General features: G+C 38.5%; 1 protein-coding gene across 2 annotated transcripts in view; it reads right to left on the bottom strand.

The window, feature by feature from the left end:
• Window positions 1–6,874: 6,874 nt before the first annotated feature.
• Window positions 6,875–25,140, bottom strand: part of Abca6 (ATP binding cassette subfamily A member 6) — a 70,273-nt gene continuing 52,007 nt past the window's right edge. For both annotated transcript variants that reach the window (XM_048446111.3, XM_048446110.3), the window contains exons 26-39: window positions 23,482–23,601; window positions 22,010–22,087; window positions 20,490–20,581; window positions 19,329–19,449; window positions 18,113–18,230; window positions 16,237–16,328; window positions 15,686–15,861; window positions 14,908–14,983; window positions 14,728–14,822; window positions 13,038–13,157; window positions 12,718–12,858; window positions 11,498–11,577; window positions 9,666–9,721; window positions 6,875–9,544 (exon numbers count right to left, since the gene is read on the bottom strand). In XM_048446111.3, the coding sequence (XP_048302068.3) occupies window positions 9,443–9,544; window positions 9,666–9,721; window positions 11,498–11,577; window positions 12,718–12,858; window positions 13,038–13,157; window positions 14,728–14,822; window positions 14,908–14,983; window positions 15,686–15,861; window positions 16,237–16,328; window positions 18,113–18,230; window positions 19,329–19,449; window positions 20,490–20,581; window positions 22,010–22,087; window positions 23,482–23,601 (1,467 nt within the window). In that variant the 3' untranslated portion in view covers window positions 6,875–9,442. The remainder of the gene's footprint in view (window positions 9,545–9,665; window positions 9,722–11,497; window positions 11,578–12,717; window positions 12,859–13,037; window positions 13,158–14,727; window positions 14,823–14,907; window positions 14,984–15,685; window positions 15,862–16,236; window positions 16,329–18,112; window positions 18,231–19,328; window positions 19,450–20,489; window positions 20,582–22,009; window positions 22,088–23,481; window positions 23,602–25,140) is intronic.

The raw sequence follows: 25,140 nt of genomic DNA, 5'->3' as shown, positions 1-25,140 counted from the left end.
GGAATTTCCTAAATTACAGGAATAAACATACACATTGGATAAGATCACTTCTCAAAGCCCTTCATTGATTTTTTTTTTTTTTTAAAGCTGGATCTGCACACGACAGCATAGCAATGTTTCCAGGGTTACAAGGTAAATCTGCACTTTCACCTAGATTTCTGTAGCATGGTGTCCATCCTATTTTCATCATCATTTACGGCAGAAGAGCAGAGTAGAGAGATGTGTTCTCAGGCTGCGGAGAAAGTTCACTTAGTAAAGCGTTTGCCTTGCAAGCATAAAGAACTGAGTTTGATTTCCAGAGCTCATGTAAGAAATGTCAGGGGTGTTAGCTTGGGATCAATGTACAGTGCTGGGGTGGGGATGGGGGAGAGAAGAGTATTCATGGGGCTTGCTGGCTAGCCTGTCTGGAAGTGGGCAATGTTTCTAAGGATGATAGCCAAGGTAGTCTTCTGGCCTTTATCTGAATTATCTGAGTGCGGACACATATGCAATGTACCCCCGCTCCCTGCGTGCCAGCGCTTATGGGGGGAGGGGCAAGGAGGGAGGAAGAGATTGATGCATTAACATCCAGTCCCAAGAAGCAAGTTTCTCTGAAGACAGTCACTGGTTTTCAGTATGTCCTTGTCCCGTGCTGTCAAACGTTTGCAGCAGGCAATGGCTACATTATCACGAACTTCTTGTATGCACAGAAGACAAAGCATCACACAGATACGAAACATTCCTTCAATATTTATTTAAGCTTATTTACTTGTTTGCTAGTTAGGTTAGATCCAGAAATTGCTCAGCAAAGTCTGCACAACCAGAGTGAACTCATCATCGGTGAGAACAACAAGCCTTCTGATTGTTTCTGTACGTCGGATGCCTTCCGCAGACACGCACTAGCACATTTAATAACACCGCCAACATTTTGTACACAGAGAATATAATTTAGAAAATGTCTTATTTCTTTTTTGCACTCTTAGTTTTTTCTATTTTCTTTTATTTTACTTTTTTTTTCAAATTCATTTTACATGCCAAACACAGTTCTCCCCCCTTACCGTCCTCCTGCTCCCCTCTACCTCCCCCCACCCCACCCCTCATCCCTTCTCAGAAAGAATAGGGTCTCCCATGGGTGGGGCCAAGATCATGACAGGGAAACCCACAGGGAAAGCGGACCCAAGATAGTGGGAGCTCACACACTCTAGATTGACAGTTGGGGAGCTGTATGGAACCTAACTAAGCCCTCTGCACGTGGGTGAAAGTTGTGTGGCTTAGTCCGTTTGGAGGATCCCTGGAAGTGGGACCAGAATCTTTCCCTAGTTCATTTTTTGTTGTTTTTATTGAACTTTATATTTTTCTCCTCTCCCCTTCCTTCCTCTTCCCTCCCCTTAAACCCTTTCCCATGGTCCCCATGCTCCCAATTTACTCAGGAGATCTTGTCTTTTAGAAAATGTAGTATTTCTTAGAAATGAATATATTCCCTCTTTCCTCAGACCCAGTTGAACAACATACATGCAGGTTTTGTCTGATATCATCCTTAAATATATATAGTTTCTTCAAAACAGAATATGTGATCCCGTTCTCTCTTCGGAAGAGGTGGCTGCAGCCTCCTCTCCTCTCCCCACACCCACCGTTTTCTCTCTCCCCCTCTCTCCCCCTTCCCTTTCCTTCCATAACCCACTGAATAAGCTATACACAAACCTTAAAAAAAAAAAAAAAAAAAAAAAAAGAAAACACAATATGTGACGGACTGGAGAGATAGCTATCACTTCCTGCCCTTTCAGAGGACCAGTTTGGTTCCCAGCACTCACAGGGCAGTTCCAGAGAGATCTGATGCCCTCTTCTGGTCTCTGGGGACATTGCATGCATGTGAAGTAAAGATGTATTTAGGCCAATGGTTCTCAACCTTACTAACTTTGGGACCCCCTCCTGCAATACAATTCCCCATGTTGTGGTCATCAACCAGAAATTATTTTCGTTGATACTTCATAACTGTAATTTTCTGCTGTTATGAATCATAATGTAAACATCCGATATACACATGGCCTTAGGTAATTCCTGCGAAACGGCCATTTGACCCCCAGGGGTTGTGACCCACAGGTTGAGAAGCAGTGATGTAGGCAAAGCACCCACACACATAAAATGAAAACAAGGAAATATTCATAGACATATATTAAGCAAATTAAGCCTGATTCCGTTTCATGGACTTTTCCAGTGGAATATTCTTTTAACGATCCAATCTGTCACTCTATTTCAACTTTTATTTCTCAGGTATATTTTGATCAAGCACCATTATTTTATATGGAAGATTTCCTTTTTAAGCAACTTAATCGGATTTTCCCTTTTATTTAATTTGATTTTTTAAATTCCACTTTTATCAAAGAAATACAAGCCTTTAAAATGGTGGACCGGTTTCCCCCACTCATGTTATTTTAAGCATGTCTTAAACTATCCCTTGTGCTTTCCAGTTCCCCATTTCCACTCAGATTGTGTTTCTCTACTCCTTCCTGTGGATACCTTTATATCATATCTTGTCTAGGGAATGCTGGGTATTAACTTTGATCTACTGATTGTCTTTAAGTGTTAACAAGCATATTTGAACTTCAGCTACTCTAGTGATATAAAAATTTATATCTAGTGATATAAAAATTCAACTTCTGTCTGCATTCACTTTTTTCTTCACCCTTCCAGTTCCCTACAGGTTAAACGTATTTGAACCTGAACCTTCACGTGTACACTATTTATTTTACAGTGCCGAGCAAAGAATTTTCCCTAAAAGCCTGAGTCTCCTCATTTATGAGATCCAAAGCAGACACAATAATATCCAAATAGAAATAATTTTAAAATTTAATCTTTGGGATCTGGGACTATAGTAGTGGCTTATCAGTTAAGAACATTAGTTGCTCTTCCCCAGGACCTGAATTTGATTCCCAACACCCACATGGTGACTCACAACCATCTGTAACTCCAGTGCCAGGGGAACCAATGTCCTCTTCTGACCCCAGGAAATGGGCACATACATGGTGCACAGACATGCACATAGATGGTGCACAGACATGCACATAGATGGTGCACAGACATATACATACAATGTAAAAAACAATGTAAGAAATATCTTAGGGATTTAAGGAATAAGATAAAAAAGGGAAAGTCACATCAAATGTTGCTCTTAAATTCTATTGTTGAGTTTTGATTATAATTAGTGTCTTCTCTACATTAAAAATAATGTGATTTTTCTTATTTTCTATAGTACTGATGATAAGAATGTTCGTATAAGTGCTGGAGAGATGGCTCCAAATTTAAGAATGCTTGTTGGTTTTGAAGAGGACTCAAGCTCAGCTCCTTGCCCTCTTGCAGGGTATTTTGTCTTTCTTACTTGGAAATTTTTTTAAAAATTCTCTTTCACCACAACTGTATGAAATATCACAACAAGTTCATTTTGTTTTGTCTTGTATGAAACTTGGTAGTCATTTACAAAGGTCTTGAAGTTTGGTTTTGAAGTGCTGGGAAATATTCAAATAAATCCTTTTGTCAAATATTGCTTCACTTCTAATCTTTTCCTGGAAATTTATTAGATAATGGAGACACATTACACGTCTCTATCTTTTGCCTGTTTGCCCATTAGAAATCAGAATACAATCCTCTTACACACCAAATAAACAATCCTGAAGCCTACAGACAAGGCCATACTTTTTGTTGCTTTCCTCTCAGGAATGCCTCGATGATGGCCTGCTTGCACTGAAAGCACACAAGCTTTTCTGTTATCTGGTTCTGACTCATCTACAACTCCAGCCACAGCGGGTTGTGACTGTACCAAGTTCAACTTATTTATTTATTTTCTTTAGTAGACTTCACTCCTACTTTTCACAGGTTCTCTCCTAATGACAAAGAATGAGACCTTTGGAGTCCAGCATTGATCACTTTGCAACTACAATGCCTCTTTATGAATCTTCTGATGGTTGCATACCACAGCCAAGTGCTCTTATGACCTACAATGGACACTGTATACAACTCATTTCTTTATAGATTGGGTACACTAATTTCTTCCCACAGAGTGTAAAGATCCAGATGATGTTAAAGAATCCATAAAGGGAGCTGAAGAGATAGATGGGTTAAGGGTACTGGCCACTCTTACAGAGGACCTGGGTTCTGTTCCCAGCACATATAATGCCTTATATTGTTTTTTAAGAGAGAAAAAAGATCTCCTGAGAACTGGGAAAGTGGGGGTGGGGGAAAGAAGGGAAGGTGGAAGAAGAAGAGGAGGGGAGAAAAGGAGGAGGAAGAACTAGAGAGAATGGGATGGATGAGATGGGGGAAGGAAAGAGACAGAGAACAAAGAGATATCTTGATTGAGGGAGCCATTGTGGGACTAGCAAGAAACCTGGCACTAGAGAAATTCCCAGGAATCCACAAGAATGACCCCAGCTAAGCAACAGAGGAGAGGGTACCCAAACAGGTCTTGCCCCATAGTCAGATTGATGACTGCCTTAATTGTCACCATAGAACCTACTATCTAGTAACTGATGGAAGCAAATACAGAGATCCATAGTGGAGTACTGGACTGAACTCCCAAAGTTCAGTCAGAGAGAGGGAATAGAAAGAATACAAGCAATGAGGTCAAAACCATGATGTGAGGAAATTTTTATAAACAAACAAACAAATAAATAATAATAATAATAAAAAGTAAAAAAATGAAAAAAAAACCCATGATGTGAATACCCACTGAAGCAGTTTACCTGAGCTAATGGAAGCTCATCAACTCCAGCCTGACAGTGAGGGAACCAGCATAGGACTAAACTAGGTCCTCTGATTGTGGGTGACAGTTGTATGACTGGGGCATATTGTGGGGCCACTAGCAGTGAAACCAGGATTTATCCCTACAGCTTGTTCTAGCTTTTTAGAACCCATTCTCTCTGGAGGAATACCTTGCTCAGACTAGATACAGGGGAGGGGAGGGTCCTGCCTCAAAGCAATGTGCTAGACTTTGTTGACTCCCTATGGAAAGCCTTGAATTCTCTGAGAAGTGGGTAGTGGTGGGATGGGGGGGTTAGGGGAGGAAGGTGGAGGGAGCAGGAGGAGGGGAGGAAGTAGGAAATGGATTTGGCATGTAGGCCTAGGCAGTTTCTTTATTTGACCAATGAAAGCAACACATAGAAAGAAGACCCTCCTACACCAAGATAGTTTTTAAAAAATAAATTTTAAGAAAATAAATGAAAAAGAGAACATCTGTGTTATATTTACCACATAGCCTCCATATGAAATTTGCTCATAATAAGTGATATGAGTTTAAGTGTATAGTGAAGAACATTAAATAGAGAAACAAAAGAAAAATATCTATTGTTTTTCTAGCAGTGTGGTTATGAAAGATCTGTATGTCACCTAAAAAATAGTAGTTTTGGGTCAAGAGAAGGCTCTTTGTATGTTTTCTGCTGTTGTTAAGTGTAGGGTCTTCCTAACTAACTCAGCCTTAAACCCACACCGATCTTCCCATCTCCCCTTCCCCAGTGCTGCAATAGGTGAGAGGACCATGCTTTACCTTTGTTTAAGGATGAATCTTAAAGAAACAGTGAAGAGGGAAATGCAAAATATGGGAGAAATCAAGTAACAAACAAAGGGCTGTTTGTTTTTGTTTTAATGTGGTCCAGAGAAGGGTTGCAGAAGAAACATGATAATAGTTATACCTTGAAGAAGGAACATGCACAGAGCTGGTGAAAGCTGAAGGGATTCTTGCTAGTAGGAGCAAACCTTCTAGCTAAGCACCAGCTTGCTTCCTTCATGCTTGATGCTATAACTACGTGGTCTCTTCAGCAAAGGGGTCTTATCACATTGTGGAAGGTAATCCATAGTACTGGCAGTAGTCAAGAATGTGTTAATTGAGGGGGCATCTATAGGGCCACATCGGCCAATAGTTCAAAACAATGTAACCCATTCCTGGTTCTAGGGATTATATTTGCTAGTTTATGATGCCTAGTTGGGCATTCTCTCCCCAATTATGTGGTAACTACATTTAAGTTCCATTTGTGTGCGTTTATACTTTAGGAAAGCATCTAATGGAAGGGTCTAGACATGGTCAAGAGTAGAAAAGTGATCAATATCACACTCAGCTAAAACCCTGTGGGTTACAAGAGCATCCTGCTTTCGAGCTGTCCTGACCTAGTAATAGTGGCATAAATGATAAGGGAATAATCAACCACTTTTTAAAACTGGATTTAAGGGCTGCTACATGAGATGAAAGCCATACCTGACACTCTTAATGAGGCCAAGAACCTTAGGCTATATGAGTCTGCTAAACAACCATAGCAATAAATTAACTCGTTTTTTTTTGGGGGGGGGAAGGTGGACAGGGATGTGTGGATCTCCCTAGGAAAGAGAAATAAAAGAGATCTCATGAACAACCCCTGTATCTTAGGGATTTTGAGTTTTTTTAAAAAGAGAAATAATATGAAATTGGATAAGTAAATGAAATTAAATGAATTATGGTAGAGGAAAAGAATATGAACAAATACTTTATATGATAATTTTATAAAAAATTAAAACTGATACGATGTTTAAATATGAAACAAAATTTCAATTGAGAGAATTCTGTGTGTGAAACAGAAAATTTTAAGACTAGCAATAGATGTGGTAAGCAACTGATGAAAATGTTAATTCTAGAAATAAGCATTAAAGAGATCTTAAAATTATTTACTCATGATAATAGCTCTCAAGTTTTGTTTTAAAAATAAGTCCTGCTGATGTAATTGGTTCTACTTAGCATAAAAGTGCAATTTGTTTGTGAGTAGATAATTCAATATATATTAACAAATCTGAATGTGGATGGGCTTTCAGCTACAGTTGCTGGGGAAGGGTATTTTACTTTGGGTTTCTATTGCTATGATAAAACATCATGACCAAATTAACTTAGAAGGAAAGGTTTTATTCATCTTACAATTCTCAAATCACATTCCATCAATGACTGAAGTCAGGGCAGGAACTCAAGGCAGAATCTTGGATATGAGAACTGAAGCAGAGACCATGGGAGACTGCTTACTAGCTTGTGCACCATGATTTACATAGCCTGTTTTCTTATACCGTCCGGAAACACCTTCTGAGGCAATACCTCCCCAGTGGATCGAGCCCTCCTATATTAATCATTAAAGAAGGAAATGCCCACACATACTAGCATACAGGCCAATCTTGTGTATGTTACCTCTTCCCTAATGACCATTGCAAGTATCAAATCAAAACAAACAAACAAAAAATAAAGTAAAACAAAACAACAACAAAACCAATCAGAACAGAGGGCAAGACATATTTTCAGTGTAGCAACTGATAAATTGCCCATGCTATGGTAAATAAGCCCATCTTTGCTCATTTATGTAACCATAGTTAAACTCAGTAGTGTGCGCACACATGCACACACACATGTAGTATGGGAATTAGGTGGGAAGCAGAAAGAGTCCAGTGGGATGGGAGGTAGACAAGAGAAGGTAATGAGAGCAAACAGGATCAAAGTACAAAATACACAGAGGAGGAAATCATTAAAAGTTAATCAATAACCTGAGAAACAATGAAAGACAAGTACAAATGTTGTTTGATAACCCAGCTAAAATATAATTCATTGTAGAAGAGTTGAGTGAGCCTATCTTCACACACGAAGGAAAAAAAAAAAAAAACACCTGAGATTTTTGTCTCTGAAAGGGTTACTAACAACTTTACTCGGAAGAAAGTAGCTCATACTCAAAATTTACAAATTCATTTGTAAGTGAAATAAATATTGATGCACAGAGTCATGATGATAATAACTAATTTTGTGGGAGGGTAGCAAACATAGCGCTGAGCTAAAATCTAAAACATGGTATTCGGAGGAGAGAAGCAAGGCTACAGCTAAGCTTCCTATAAACCTTACAGTTGAACATGAGGCCAAAACACTGACTTACTTTGGAATTGCACTATCCAGTATGTTAGATATCAGTCCCAGGTAGGAATTTAAACATAAGTTTTTTTATTAATTTAAAATCCATAATACTTAAAATCCAGTTCCTTCATGTCTGATAAGTAAGCACTTAAAATGTTTGGCTTGTTAACAGATCAGCCTTCCAAGACAGTGGTACTCAACTGCAAAACACACACCTAATCTGGTTCATTACATTTGAATCCTGTAAATGAATAGTAAAATGAGTAAGGCAAAAAGCCAATGAGTGAAGCTTATCATTAGCACAAACATAAATGCGAACGTATAATGCTTCAACGGTATTCTAAATTTGAAAGCAGGTAAAGATATCACTGTGGTATCAGTAAATACAAGTCAGTGTGTAGTTAGAAAATGTGTGTGCCATACACAGTGACCACTCTATACACATAGCTCAAAGAATGTAAACAACTGAAGTCTATGAAGGAACTATGGGGACTCTTTTATTGAATTTTATCTAATTTTCTTATTATACAAATATTATTTTTCAAATAAAATGTTTTCTGTATACATGGTACCTGAGTGTATGCACCACATGTGTGCAGGAGCCATGTGTGACAGAAGAGGACATCAGATCCTCTGAACTGAAGTTACAGACAGTGGTGAGCTGCCATGTGTGTGCTGGGAACTGATCCCAGGTTCTCTGCAAGAGCATAAGCACTAACCGCTGAGCCATCTCTCCATCGCCTATAAAAATTTAGTGAACAGAAAAATGCTATATGTAAGCTATATAAAATATTATAAAATGAGAGTAGGAATACTGCCTAACATTTGAAATATTTTTTCTGAGGTTGAGGTTACATAGATATATCAGGGGAAATTAAAATAATATGCAAAGTTGACATATGAGAGACCTCCATATAGTGTACACATATGTACATATACTAATATAAGTAGAAAATAGAATGAAATTAGTATCAAATACACAGAACACTATGAAGAAATGAAGGAAATCCCAAGAATATGCTATTAGTATTTAAAACATTTTCAAATGAACAATTATTACTGTGACTCCCTTTGTTTTCAAAAGCTGTATTTGAGCTGCGTTCAAGATATGTCCCTATTTATTTGTGGGTCCAGGGCCTTATCATTTCTACTGCCATTGAAATAATGCCTGGAAAGGATTGAGGAAAAATAATATCTCATACTTTATGTAAAAGAGAAGAATCATAAATTTTATATTTGTCAACCACCATGAAGTCCCCATGCAGCTAAGGGCACTGAGCATGCTCCTTACCTCTCTCATCAAGTGAATGTTCCAATCATTGTTACAAATGAATATTTTTTCAAAATTGAGTTTGTAGTTTTATTTCTATAGTACTTTACTACTATTTTGTATTTCCTTATAGCCTCCAAGTTTTAGGGTGTGGATTATTATAAATTTTACTTTGTGGTTCACTAAGCAGATAAAATGTGAATAGCACTGATATAAAAACATCTTTGAAATGATTAATCCTATTAGTTACTGCATAAAATGTAAGTTTTTGGCTGGCAGAGCCTAGGTCTGAGACGTCACGGTTCATCCAAGTGAGGGAGCAGTTTCCATCTCACAGCCGGATCAGTTTCCTCGGGAACATTTTCCAGCTCCTGTTCCTTCGAAAGTTCTAAAAACACCTAACCAGGAGACAAAGCAGAATGGTTATTGAGCTGTTGGCTGTCGTCCAGCGAACAGGGAAAAGCCACGCTCCTCTCTTGAATGTATGGTCATGACACAAAGCCAAACAAGTTGACTCACTTTGTCCAGCGTGCACTGAGAGAGGCTGTATTCTTCCAGGTTAAAGCTGTGCTTCACTGAAAAACAGATAAATCGATAAAAGACAATGAGTATAGACTCACAGTTTATTGTCAAGAAAATTCTCAAAGTTGCATACACCAAAATAAAATTATTAAAATGAGTAAAAGGTAAATTGAATAAATAAATACAGGACAGAACAATGTCATGAAATATATATATGGAGTTCACATAGGAGGAGTCATGGGGTTTCTACAGGTAAGTGCTGGATTTGAAGGATTTTAGTAAATTTTCTCAAATAAAGGTTGCAAAAAATATGAATAATATGAAAGTATACCAAATTCATCAAGTATTGGGATTTTTTATATTATATTGTGCTAATCTCTGCTATTTAGCATGTATATCTTTGGAAGACATGCATTTTCCTTAAGGAATGACACCATTGATCAAAATATTCTTACATGTGAGGAAAATTTCACTCCATAGTCTTTGAGAGGATCCAATCTATATTCCCTTCAGTGGTAATACCTTATCAGGTCTCCACTGGGGACATCAGGAGATCTACATGACAGTTGTCACTAGATTTAGATACTCACTTGTTTGAAGTTTTGAAGTTTACCACTTGTACAGTGGGAATCTCCTGTGTGAGAGGCACTTTTAAACGCCAGTAACAGATCAGAGAGGGGAAGAACCAAAACCCTTGGCCTCTGTCTGTGCGTTTTAGCAGGAGAAACGTGGGCATTATATTCATAGGTGTTTAAATATGTAATAAAATAAATGGTAAGTGAACTATGGAGAAAAGTGAAAACAGTCAGACAAAACAAGAAATTATTTCATATTCTTTTTACATAGGACCATTGAGGAGGTTATGGTAATAATTTGATAATTAAGCAGAATCCTAAGAATGTGAAGGAGCAACAAGCTAAATATTTAGGAAACATAATTTCAAAAAGAAGGATGAGCAAGTGCAGAGTCTCAAGGCAAGAGCGTGTTTTACTGGCAGCAGTAAAGAAGAGCCGGGAAGTCAGATATCAAGAGTGGACAACAACAGAAATTCATATTATCTCAAGCACAACGGGGCAGACACTTAGCAAATTAACTCCTTTACTCCTAATGACCTTTGTAGAGAGGACACTGATACTCCTCCTCACTGTAGAGATAAGCTACATAAAAAATGCAGGGATTGGGTACATTTTATCTACTGTTTCCCAGCTAGCAAGCAGCAGCACTGTGATGGGAACCCAGCAAGGCTAGCTTCAGGGTTAGAGCTCTTCAGAAAATTACACAGTGATGATCTGCTGCTAGGAATGATCTAGCTAGCTGAGAGTAAGACAGATGGACAGACAGACAGACAGACAGAGTTAGTAGCAAGAGTAGTTCTGGAAAACCAAAGAATGACCTTCATACAGTAATAGAAGGCTAAATCCATCAGCCCAGATACAAGGATGATGGTGGGTGAGGGTCCTAATGTTTTCATTTCATCAGGGTAATCTTAGCACATCAATGAGAGCAGAAAGTGAGGAGGAGGTGAGATGTGAGGTAAGGAGGGGAAAGTATCACTTAGGGACTTGATGTGAATGGAATATGAACACAGAGACAGGCATGGTCATGGTTTCTCCTATGTTAATGCAGTTGTGATCTGAGAACAGCTAAACTGCACGGTGTGTCCTCTGCAGCTTCAGTCCCCCGCTGCAGATGGACCTCTTTCCAGAGGGCTGAGTTTATTACTATTAGAATTCTTCAACTCAACACCCTGCAGGGTCCATTTTTAAAATGTATTGCACATCCACCCTGTATTATATTACTCTCCAAGTCCTTTAGAAGTTTGTTCTTACCTGCTTCTAATTTGTAAAAAGCCTGAGACAGAGGATAAACATCTGTTATGGGTAGCTTATAGGTCAACAAGGAGAGATACCTGGGAATAGAAACACATCATATTCAACTTGTGTTTTAAGGCAGGGATGATAAACATCAGAATTAATCCTTGCATAATAAACCATTTCTTTTCAAAATAAAGTTGGTACAAGGTAATATATGTATTAAATGTGAAAATAAATTATTTAACAATAAAGTCTTTTGAAATTATTGAAGAGAACTGGCTGTTGTAGACATCTCTAGTAATGGCAGAGGGTTACACATATATTATTACTTATATTCAGTTAATTCAAACAGTTTTCTTGTTAAAATCAGAAATTCTGAACTACATCCATCCTTAGACCAGTCCAAATTAGGCTGAAAAATAATTCAAATGAGTTCAGTATTATAACCATAAAGCCAACTCATAATCAGAGAGCTAAAGCTGACGAGAAGCACAAGACAGTTATGGGAAGATTTTAAAACCCCTGGAGCCTCTAAGGAACAGACTGGCCTGGGGGTTTTCCTTCTGGTACTGCTTCTGACAGCATCCTTTGCTTTTGTCTCAGTTCACTCCCAGAGTAATTGCAGAGTTCCTAAGTGGCAGTAAGACTGACCACACCTCCAGGGCTGGATGTCTTCAGACCAGACCACCCTCTTAATTTCTTATTCATTGTATTCCCATGTTTGTTAAAACATATATATTTCTTTGACTGATGATACTGAAAGTTTAAAAGTAAGAGCAGGTTTTGAAATATACCTTAGGTAATCTCTACACTTATACTCTGTGAAGATGAGAATGACAATTTTGTATATTGCTTCTCTGAAATGCTGATCCCTATAGTTCTAAAAGTCCGGTTTCTGCTTTATCTTTTTGCCCTGTTCCTAACAACATGCAGACACCCAAACACACACCAAGTGTACATATGCATGCACACACACAAACACTCATTATAGTCTCTATTTTGAAACAAGAATGGTCTATTAAAGAAAGACCCTTCACCTTTGTTGATAATTTCTGGAGGAAGAGACCCACGGTCCTGCGCAGTTTGTAAACCTCTTGTAATCTGGAAGACTCAACATACCTCCTTCGAGGTCCCTAACTATCACTGTGAAGCTCAATCAGCAGTGTCGGCACAGAGCTAACAGAAACCAGTGTGTAAACCATACATAGATCCCCAGCATAAACAGCTCTCTTCACCTTTCCTGACGTGCGGCCCGTGGGAACAGCTTCAGAATCTCCCTGTGCACCGATGCCACTTGAGAAGTTTCATTCACTTTTAGTTCTAGAATGTAATCCTTGCCAAACTTCCTTTTCAGGTGTTGGATTGAACCAATGCATCTGTGAGTAGAAATAACATGATGAGGAAGAAAACACTGTCGTTTAATTTCTGTTATTCTTAAATGTCAGAGATAGGAGAAAGGGTGTCGGTGAGGAAGGCAAAGGGATGGAACTAGCTGCTAACAGTGACTTGCTCTTTCTACAGGCAATCCCGAATCGGACTCTGAAGAGATACCCACCTCAGCCTTCCGGACACCATGATGGCCACTCGGTCACACAGAGCCTCAGCCTCAGCCAGGTCATGGGTAGTCAAGAGGACGCCCACCTCGTTGTCTTTAGCAGCTGTCTTGATTGCCTGCCTGAAGTGCATAAAAATTAATAGAATTTCAAAGCAAAAGTAAAGAACAATAGGAAAGACAAAGAAAGAGGGAAAATGTATAGATAGAATACAGTTTACAAATCATATTTATGTATTCAAAAACACCAGAGAAATTAATGCTGACTATTTTTTAAAATAAAAATAAAGAGAATTTAAAAAAATATTTTGATATGTTCATGACATCACAGTTAAACTTTAAAAGGAAGTTTCCTTGTATTTCGGGGACACTAACTGAAATAATGATGAATAAAAAGACATGCTGCTTCATATTTCCTTTAAGATAATAGAAGCTGCAAGAGGAAATGTATTGAGAATTAGATGAAAAGAAAGTTGACCTTCTAGTGACAATGATTGGAACTGAGTGACAGGTATAACAGATTCATAAATAATTCTTTCAACATTTGCATTAAATAGTGATAACAAAGGTTTATTTTAAATGGGAGAAAATACTGGATAATTACAAATATGAAAGTAAATAAGGGTTTTATTAGTCAAAAGGGTGATTCACAGGTAAGAACTAGAGAAAAACTAAAATGGTATGTTAGATATGTAAATTTGACAGATGTGGAAATAAGGCAATTATGTCACTAAGCTAAGGGTCTTTGAAAACAGTCTAAGCACCAAAATAAATTGCTATAAATTCTTAATAATTAAAATACAAAATTAAAATTATTTATTATTAAGCCCCAAATTAAAGAGTATGGAGCATTTTGGATCATCCACTTGTTAAATATTTGCTGCCCCAATAACATGAACTATCTCTGTAGCTAGATTTCTGTCTTGAATATCTCATAAAGGTCCATGTGCTCAAGGCTTGGTCCCAGATGGTGTCGTTAGGAGGTGATGAAATCTTTAAGACGTGAGGTCTAAGTGGATGTGTTTAGGACATCAGTGCCTCTGTAGGGGATTGTGGTGCCTCAGTGCCTTCCTCGTTCTCTGAGCTCCTTGACTTATAAAGTGATCATAGCTATCATGTGTTCCTGCCATGGCACGCTACCTTACCACAGCCCCAAAGCAGTGAAGCCAACCTCAGATGGACTTAAAACCTCCAAAACTTCAAGCCCGAACAAATCTTCTCCTTGTAAGTTGATCACCTGGAGTATTTGTTATGACAGCCACTGATACGATGCTAGTGCATGCCAGATTTGTATCGCTATGATAAAAATGCCTGGGATAATCAACTCAAATGGAGAAGCTTATTTTGCATTAATATTTCAGAAATTCTAAGCCATGGATGATTAGGCCCATTGCTTTGAGCCTATGGCAAGGTGAGACATCATGGTGGTGAGTGTCGTGGGGAAAACACAGCAGCTTTCTTCAGGACCAGAAGTCCAATGTCTTCTTCAAGGTCATCTTAGCTTCCCTACACTAGGTTCCTAATGGTGCTAGCTAGCACCCCTCAGCAGCACTACTGGCTGGGGAGAAAACCTTAAACAGACAGGCCTTTAGAGACCATTCAGCACCTAGGCTATAGCAGCTAACTAGTACTATTTCTGCCGAATCAGGAACATGTTTATCACCGTGGGTCTGGGGCCTATAAGAATGCTCACCGTATTTGCTGCTGCCCTGACACATCTAAGCCTGTAGACGGTTCATCAAGAATCAGGACAGATGAGTTTCCCAGGATGCTCAGCACAAAGCACAGCTGCAATGAAGGGAAAGAAAAAAATGTCCCCTGTTTGCTTCCACACCACTTAAGCCCCCAGAAGAGCACCGGCTGCCATACATACCTTTCTAATGGCTCCCGCAGCTAGTTTCTGCACTAAAACATTCAGCTGGTCATGTAGGTTAAAGGCATTCACTAATCTGATGGAAATAAAATGGCAATATCACACTAAGAGAGAATCTTGGGGAAGTAAAATTGTCCATAATTATAAGAATGTTGGAGGAAGTATAGCAGTATTGCTCTCAAAATTTGAATCATAATAAAAGGTTATTTCACTTTTTGCCTCATGAAATAGCTTTTTCCCATTATAATTCTGAATGAGAAACTAAACTGATGTTTATTCCATTCCCATCTTCTCATTAGAAACCCGAAAACAGCGATTGTTCACGAGTATAGACTCACTCACTCTTCATCAACTATTTTGTTCAATGATTTTTAAGCTCCCACATGGAGTTGTGTGGGGAGTCAGGTGTTGTCTCTCATTTCTATTCTATCAGCAATACTCCAAAACGTTAGAAATGCCTTTCTTCTCCTGTTCCTCATTAGTAAAATCATTGTGAGTAGTGCCTACCCACCTCTTGGCAAAAAGGGACAATACACCCCTTCTGCTGTACACACACCCCCTCTGTTGTACACACACCCCCTCTGTTGTACATATGCCCTCCGCTGTACACACCCCCTCTGCTGTACACACCCCCTCTGCTGTACACAGCCCCCCTGCTATACACATCCCCTCCGCTGTACACACCCCCTCTGCTGTACACACAACACCCCGCTCTACACTCCCTACCCCCTGTTGTACACACATCCCACTCCCCACTGCACCCCCCCCTCTGCTGAACCTTGAAATGGCCATGGCAGCATCCTCCTTCCTCAGCCCTTTCACAGTAGCATACACCTCCAGGTGCTCCTTCACTGTCAGGACGGGCCACAGCACGTTCTCCTGAGGACAGTACCCAAACTTGACTGTGCCATCACCCTGGTAACCCACAGGTGAACTAAATCCTTTCAGTTCCACCTACAAGAGTAAGCAGCTTTACTGACGGTATGTGAAGCTTTTCTCCACAGTCTAGAAACTGCCATATAGCTGGAAAACACCTGAATGATTAAAACAACAAGAACACATCACAGAAACTGATCTATATTTATCACAGTAAACAATGAAATTTTCTAATATATGAGCATAATTTCATATGTGCGAGGGGTGGGAAAGAGGGACAAATTGGCTCCTGGTAACATTTCAATTTCTAGTATAAACTTTAAAAACATACAAAACAATAAAAGGAAAAGTACATATATCCAAAACACCAATGAAAGTCTTACAAATATATAACCTGTATTTATTATGACTATAATTTTTTGGAAATGAAAACAATGTATTAATTTTTACTACCTCTCCAGCTGCTGGCTTTGTGATCCCAGCTATCATCCTAATAGAGGAACTTTTACCAGCACCATTGGGTCCTAACAATCCCAAGATTTCACCTGAAGGAAAAAATAAGATTATCAATTTTGGAAAAGAGATGCAGATTTCTAGTTTTCCAGTGAAATCTTGAAAGGTCTTTAGAATCCTCAAATAGAGCAATTCTGACTGAAAATGTATACAATATATGTCATAAAAACATATTATTTAACCCTCATAATTAATATTTTACCAAAAGCTTATTAATTTCATATTGATAATCACTTCCCTGTAGATGGAGACTGCTCATTTGTTACCCAGCCACCCAGACCCAAAATAATCACACAGAAACTATGTTAATTACAACACTGTTTGGCCAATAGCTTAAGTGTATTTCTAGCTAGCTCTTATATCTTAAATTAACCCATTTCTAGTATTCTGTAGATCACCACAAGGCTGTGGCTTACCGGGTAAAATTCTGGTGTCTGTCTCCTTCAGCAATTAGATGGCATCTCTTCAACTCTGCCTTCTCTCTCTTTCTCTCTCTCTCTCTCTCTCTCTCTCTCTCTCTCTCTCTCTCTCTATATATATATATATATATATATATATATATATATATGTTTAGATTTCCTGCCTGACTATATTCTTCCCTGCCACAGGCCCAAAGCAGATTCCTTTATTAACCAATTGTAAGAAAACATATTCACAACATACAGAGGGGAAACCCACATCACTCCCCCCCCAAATTCCTACTTCAGTTATTTTCCACAGTAGATTATCATACACTGTGTAGAAGAGGGGGTGTATCCGTGTTTCCATGCAATAATTTCTAAACCTCAGAAGGCTGGAACATTATTCTTACACCAAAAATAAACCACATGTACCCAAACTACCTTGATCTTTAATCTGAACTGATGTAAATCACCCCTTCTCAAATTCATAAACAAATAGCAGTATGTATATTTCATTTTTTAAACAATCTTTCCTCATTTTACATACCAATTCCAGTTCCCTCTCTCATCAGTATGTCATCTCTACAGAATGTGAACTGTCTGCTAAAATCCTCTGATAGCATCCTACTAGCGTGGTGCGAACTGCACCGTTCTTGCTGCTTTAAAGAAGTACACCTAGCCAAACCCTGCTTGGCTTCATCCTTCCCACACACAGATGCATTTGCTGGCCTCTGCTTTAAACTCTGCCACTCCGAATGTGCCACTGTATATAAATCCTTACCATTGCTGCCCCCATCTTCTTGTCACAGAGATATTCACTTAAATGTCACTATTCAAGTAAAGCCTTTCCTTGTTCTAATAAAACACAGGTCCATGTCACTCCCATTATTTCACAGGTTTCAATGCTTCACATAGAGCTTACATAACAATTGATATTTTGTTGATAAATTATTTTTATGGACTCCTTAGGATGAAAAATTCACAAGGGCAGAAAGTCTCCTGAATTCTTCCTAAAACAGTCCCTTACACCCTGAAATACATACATACATTGAACAAATGAAGGAAAGAAGGCTGTAGAAACTGTAATTATGCCTCTTGTATAGATGTTAATTCCTAAAAATACTGATTAATGACTGGGTGTGTGCAGACCTGTAACCCCATCTACCCAGAAGGCTGTGGTAGGAGGATCACAATATCAAGACCTGACTGAACTACAGAGTAGGTTCAAAAAGCCATCTTTGGAAACTTAGTGCGACTCTGCTTCAAAACAGAAGTAAAGAGAAAGCTAAGAATGCTGCACATTGATAGAATACCTTTCTAGCACACGTGAGGCTCTGGGTTCTATTCTCCAATACCACAAAAATTAACTCGCTAAAACCCTTTAACCAATAAATTTAAAAGTGGTCGTTCCAAACCTTTATTAACACAGAAAGAGATGTTTCTGGCTGCTACTTTCTTGGTCCTCTTTGAGAAGCAACTTCTCTTCTGACCTGCATACTCTTTGTGCAGACCATTGGCAATTATGACTGGCCTCTAGAAGAGACAGAAGGGAGGTTTTCTTCTGAATTTCAGAGGTGTTATATTCTTATATTCTCATGGTGTTTACCATAAATCATATTCTGGGTAGAAAGTAATCATTATCATCACCAATGTAAGAAACATTCACTAATGTCATCCAGTGTCTCTGGTTTTCAAACACACTAGGAAAGCGCCAGAACACCATGGGAGATAACTCACTGTGTGAGCAGAAGGGAACTGACTACATTGGGAGAGAATACAACATCTACGTCAGATAAAAGAAAAGCCTGTGCCTGGGAATATAGCTCAGTCGAATAGCACCTACCCAGCATGCATGAAGCATGATTGAATCTCCTGGTCTCTATTAAGCATTTTACCTCAAATATTGCATTCTCCAACTAATAAGGTCTTGCTTTGTTCTAAAATTATAATTCTACTTGTTAAAACTCATTTTTTTTACCTCAAAAGAAGAATAAAAACATTGTGCCTTGTTTTGAGTTTGGGGAGTTTTTGTTTTGGTTTTGTTTTGTTTTTGAGAAACGGTTTCTCTGTGTAGCCTCGACTGTCCTGGAACTCACTCTAGACCAGGTTGGCCTCAAACTCACAGAGATCCTCCAGCCTCTGCCTCCCAAGTGCTGGGATTAAAGTCCTGTGCCAACACAGCTCATCAAAATCATTGTGTTTTATGTTCTTTTAGTTTCCAGGACCTTCTAGGGTAACTTGATATTTAGGGATGTACAAAACTTCACACTCCCAAAGTTAAAACCAACATATCAAGCTTTTTCTGAACAATTCTTGTATTCCTTCAGTAGCACCTATGATTCCAAACCTCATGTAAATTTGAAGTATGCTGCGGGAGCTCCTTCCACTCCTTCACCCAATAGCTGCTGAGATACCATTGGGGCATGGTCTCTCTCTCTCTTTAAAAAAGCAGCGGCTGTCCTCCACTCTCTCTCTCTGGCTTCCAGCTCCACTTCCAGCTCCTAGGCTCCTTTCCTGATTGCGCAGAGGGGCTGTTGTCTGGGATGGTGATCTGTAAGTTTTTCCCCTTTGAATAAATAACCATTCTATTAATCATAATTCCAAACTGGTGTGGGATTGTTTGTGACTTACGCCTTCCGAAGTACTCAAGGCAGCTGAAGTCCTTATTCTTTCTGCTTGAACATCTTCATCTTCATCTTCACCTCTGTGTTCTTCTGGATTTGGTTTAAACTTTGGATTTTTTGGAGCTATCCTATGGAAAACAATGAATTATACATATTTTCTAGCTGTCAAAACTTAGTTCCCTGGTGATTTTAATGGTTTTCTTTTTTCTAATAGACTGGTGGTGACTGTCACTATTTGTGCTGCTTCAGCCTTGCGTAGACCTTTCATCCCACTAGCCCGAATCCCTCTCTTGGTGCTGCTACTATCCTTCCAGCATCTTTAACCTTTAAAGACAGAGGTTATCAGCAATATCATCAAGTACTGCTCCTGCCCTCCTAAAAGTCAAGCCACTTTGACTGCCACTGGTCACTACAACCCCACCTTAGCCACATCAGATATTTGTTTCAGCATTTACTGCTCACATTTTTCACAATCCATGTGTAAAACTCCACCAATTCAGTTATTAATCAATAAATATCTCTTCTTTCCATCTTTTCTATGCAAGGATGAAAATCACCTTATATAGGAGAATGGATGACTTACTTAGAAAATTTTTCCATTTTTGAGAAATTGAAGTAACTCTCTGCTGACTAGTGACAGGTTTTATTTCCTTTTTAAAGATCTATTTATTATGAATACAGTGTTCTGCCTGCATGTATGGCTACACACCAGAAGAGGGCACCAGATCTCATTACAGATGGTGTGAGCCACCATGTGGTTGCTGGGAATTGAACTCAGGACCTCTGGAAGAGCAGCTAGTGCTCTTAACCGCTGAGCATCTCTCCAGTCTCCAGGTTTTATGTCTTGACAGTAAGCCAGAAGTCCACCGGTTATCATGTCAATCATTATGATGCTTGAATCGCAAATAGAAATCTCTATCAACAAATTGAAAATGTAACCACCACAACTGAAACAGTACACTATGATTTTTGCTTTGTTTTGTTTAGTTTTTTTTGAGACAGGGTTTCTCTGTGGCTGTCTCGTGGAACTATCTTGTGTAGACCATGCTGGCCTTGAACGCACAGAGATCCACCTGTCTCTGCCTCCCGAGTGCTGGGATTAAAGGTGAGCGTCACCACCGCCCAGCTAAACTACGAACTTACATACAAAACTAAATGTTATCCTAACCTGAAAATGGGATCCTTCCACATTACATTCTTTCCACATTTAAGTTCCAGGCATCTCAGAACAAAAATGAACAGCAAAGTGTGAAAGTAAGGCTAGGAGTAAAGAAAAAAGGTTTGTTTAGACACATGTTAACAAAGCTACGTGTTGCTTCTGTGTTTACAGGCAATTTGGCCGCAAACTCTTATTATTGGGGAAGAAAACAGACCCCAACAGTTTATCCTATCTCTTTTCTACTATTCATAACCCATATTTTAAAGGTCAGTAAGTTCTGTTTTATCTTTTAAATGACCCATAATGCAACTAGATCTCTGCTGTGTCCATCCACATCCATGTCTACTGTTCTTTCTCAGCTTGCAATGCATCCCCACATGGTTTCCCTCTACTCTTCATGTCCTATGTATATACTCTTATCAGAAAAATTGCCGCTATGCTTCCATAGCTATGCTGGATCATTGAGCCTCAATTTAAACCATCCAATGATTCCTTAGACACTAAAATTTGCATTAAAATCCTTGAAATTACATAGACACCATGTCGACCCCATTCTGCTTATCACACACATTACCACGTTACGTGTATGGTCTGCTATCTGACTAAACTCCCTCTTTCTCCTATATGATCCTGAAACGAGACAGGGTAGCTCTTGCTACTGCCTATTAGAATGTCATTCAAGTCCTTCATATCTGTGGTGGTTGGAATGGGAATGGCTTCCCAGGCCCATATTTTTAAATGATTGGTCCCCAGTTAGTGGAACTGTTTGGAAAGGATGAGGAGGTAGACTTCCTGGAGGAGGTGTGTCACTGAAGACAGGCTTTGAGGTCACAAAAGCCCACAAGCCCACATCATTACTAGATTTTTTTTTCTTCTTTGTGCTGTGGATCTGATGTAGCTCTTGCTACTGCTCCAGTGCCAAGCCTGCCCATAGGCTGCCATGCTCCCGGCCATGATGGCCATAGACTCACTGTCTGAAACTATAAGTCCCCATTAAAAGCATTCTTCTATAATTTGCTTCAGTCATGGTGCCTCTTCACAATAATAAGAAGTAACTAACACTATCCAACTAACACAGTATTTAACTGTTTATGTAGTTCATCTGTATATTTTTCTAGACTATAAGCCTCATGAGGGCAGGGACTTGGTGCTTACCATTTTGCCGAGAGTCAAATAGTATGGGAAGACAGCAGCTTTCATCATCCTTAAATCTAAAATAATCACATTCCACTCATTCATATTCAGTTTTGCCTAATATTTACAGTTAAGAAATTCATGTTTTATTTCATTTTTTACACTTTCACATTTAGAGGTTGGATGGTGAAGAGACTAAAGGAACCGAAATGGACACTATACTGAATTGTTAACTTGTTGTCTATATGCACACAAACACTTATTCTAAGAGTAAATCCATGACTGAAAGACATTGCTTTATCTAAAACTATATTGAAACCACTTTCAGAGACAGCAAGCTTCAGACAAGGCCATACAGCTATCATAAGGGATACGCAGTGAGGAAAAAGTCTTACTATTAGGCATAATAGAAGATCGACCCCAGATAAACCATATTTGAGTTCTCCAAATTCATTGTAGTACTGATAGTCTCTCTGAAAAGAAAGAAAAAGGCTAAATATATTTACTTCACAATCTGCATTTAAATAACTTGCGCTTTGGGTATTGACTATTTTCTTCATTAAACTCAGTTCTGTGTGCACTGACAACATGTTCCCTAAAGAGGAGAGGAGGTCCTTGGTAAATACTCCTTCTCAATAAGCAGCTAACCTGTATCTCCTCCATTTAAAAAAAACAATTTATTTTTTACTGAACGCAAAGCAGAGAGAGAGATGCTGACATTGTGCATTGTGGAAATTTTAGGAGTTAAGATATTTGTAAGTTTCACACATAAGCCTACTCACGGGCTCCCTTCTTATCTCAATGACTTTTCTCAGTCATAACAAGTAGTTATTGGCATTATTCTTTACCATCAATCAGTTATGCAGAAATCAAATCATTACTTCTAAAGTCCCTGTGACAACTCTAGATTTCTACTTATGTTTCAGAAAGAAGAACTAAGTAAAGGGATGAGTTATGATTCTAACTTCCAGTCACTGTTTTGCCAACAATGAAAGTATTTTTGTAGACAGGTCTCCCTACTTCCCCCCAGAACATAATTAATGAAACTTGCTGTGTTCTGCTTAAAGCCATTTCATCTAGAGCAGTGAAGATTCCCAGAAAGTATGATCTCAACTGAACTTGTGCTCATTTGTGTAATACTCAGTTTTTCTGATAGTCCATGGTCTCTCCTCGCTTGAGGTCTTTGGTTTTCTTGGCAGCATATGCTTGTTCCTTACCTTACTCCTTTAGTAATTCCTATCATCCTTTAGGAACACGGTTTCCCCAGAATCCTCTGACTCCTAACTGCACCAACTATGTCATGTATGCTCTTTCTCAGCACATTGCTATTGTAACCTTTAAGTTTACTACAGTGACTTGATGGACTTGATGTGTCTTTGTTTCTGCTAAGCTCTGTGAAGGAAGAGCTGTGTTGTTTTGCTCATTGGGTGCCCGTAATTACTAACACAGTGACTATCCCAAAATGGTGCTTGACATATGCTTTTGAGTAGTTGAAAAGTTCCTCAGTAATTAATAAATATCCATTGAAGTGGGAAGTTCTTTTACAATCTGGCTTTAGATTCTAATAGCATTCAACCATGTCTACAATTTTCAAAGTGCCTACGGCACAACTTTCTAAAAACAGTTTTACTGAGGTTTATTTTCATGTTATGAATTTTACTCACTCTTAGACTAGAGACTCAGGACTTTTTAATAACTTGTGCGAGCATCACCACAATCCAATTTCAGAGCACTCTAATCATCACAAAGCAATCCCTCATGTCCATTTGCTCTCACTCCCCAAATCTGCTAACCCATTCTCTATCTCTGTAATCTATGCAGAATAGCCAACATGTTACATTTTTATGGAACAGTAGACATTTCTTACCATTTCCAAAACAATCAGGAATGCAGAAAATGAAAATGAAGGAACTAATATCATGAAGATAATAAGCAATTTTTCGCTGAATAAATCAGTCAAAAGGACGTCAAACATGATGGTGAAGATCTACAGGACAAGTCCAAGAATACCACATCAAATGACAAATTCCACAGTTTCCATATAAAGATACAAATACATGGCCATAACAGTTTACCTTTCTGAGACAAAAAAAGAAATGGTTTTGATAATAGTGTACAGAAATGTTATCACCCCAATACAAAATTAATTTTTATCAATGCATGTTAATTACACATACTGTGTTTCGATATGATATTCTTTTCGATATGATTTTCTTTTGATGGGGTTGCTGAACCCTGAACACAGGGTTTCATGCATATTAAACATGTACTATCCCACTGAGCATCAACTCTGGCTAGTGTGATATTTGAATGCATTCATATAGCATGCACCAATCAAATCAGGATAATTAGCATTTCCCTAATCTTATCATTTATGCTTATAACTTCTGAGTTAATCTTTTCTAGATACCCAGTGTGTGTGTGTGTGTGTGTGTGTGTGTGTGTGTGTGTGTGTGTGTGTATACAAGATGTGCACATGATCATGTTGATTCATTGTGTCATTAACTTTTAGAAATTTTCTTTTATATCTGTGTTTTGGAATTCAACACCCAATCTTGGTTTACCAGCTCTCCATCTTCCACCTTTCCCAACTCCTAATAGTCACTATTCAACCATTGCAATCACTTTTCTCAGCTTCCACATTGGAGGAAGAACATGTCCTGTTTATGTTTTGTATATGACTTCATCCAATACCATATCTTCAAGTCCCACCCATTTTTCTGAAAAGGACAGGACTTCAATCTATGGCTACATATTATTTCCTTACATGTTTATGTGACATTTTCTCTATGTGGTCATCTGCCAACTGGCATTTAAAGACAAAGCCATGTGTTTGCTGTTGTGAATAGTGACACATTAAGCCCAGACTACAGCTATCTCTTTGGTATTCTGATTTAAATACTTAATATTTGCTCCAAAAGAGAGGAAGGAACCTCTATACTCTACTCTACTCTGAACTGATTTACATCCCCTCATCAGAGCATGCATAAACTTTCCTTTACTCTGCATGCTTGCTAACATGTTACTTCTGTGTGCTTTTTAGAAGAAAATAAATGATATAATATTTATATTTTCCTGATGAGTAATAATATTAAGCATTTCAAGACATGCTTGTTATCCATTTCCATTTCTTTTTGGCCTTTTTTCAGATCACTTGCTCATTTTAAATTGGATCATATGTTCTTGTTACTGAATTACATCAGTTCCTTATATAGTCTGGCTATTAGCCCTTAGTATTTTGGGTGTGATTCCAAAAATACAGGAAACAAAAGCAAAAAGAATAGACAAATGAAATTATGTAGCCTGAAAGCAAAGGGGATTATTAACAGAGTAAAGACAAGACAAGATGGATGAAAAGTCTGGAGCTTTTAGCTAACTACTCAGTGATAGTGAAATCATGGTTGTTGAAAGAGAATCTATAACCACTATTTCACTAGATCAGCATAATTCATGATAATATTCTGTAAATCTCTGTCCTCCTATCCACAGATAAGTGCAGCATTTACATTTATTTCGGAAACTTCTC

The sequence above is a fragment of the Myodes glareolus genome, chromosome 9 (genome assembly GCF_982192425.1).
Source record: "Myodes glareolus chromosome 9, mMyoGla1.1, whole genome shotgun sequence".
NCBI classification, from domain to species: Eukaryota; Metazoa; Chordata; class Mammalia; order Rodentia; family Cricetidae; genus Myodes; species Myodes glareolus.
This window is presented reverse-complemented; position numbering and strand designations above follow the sequence as displayed.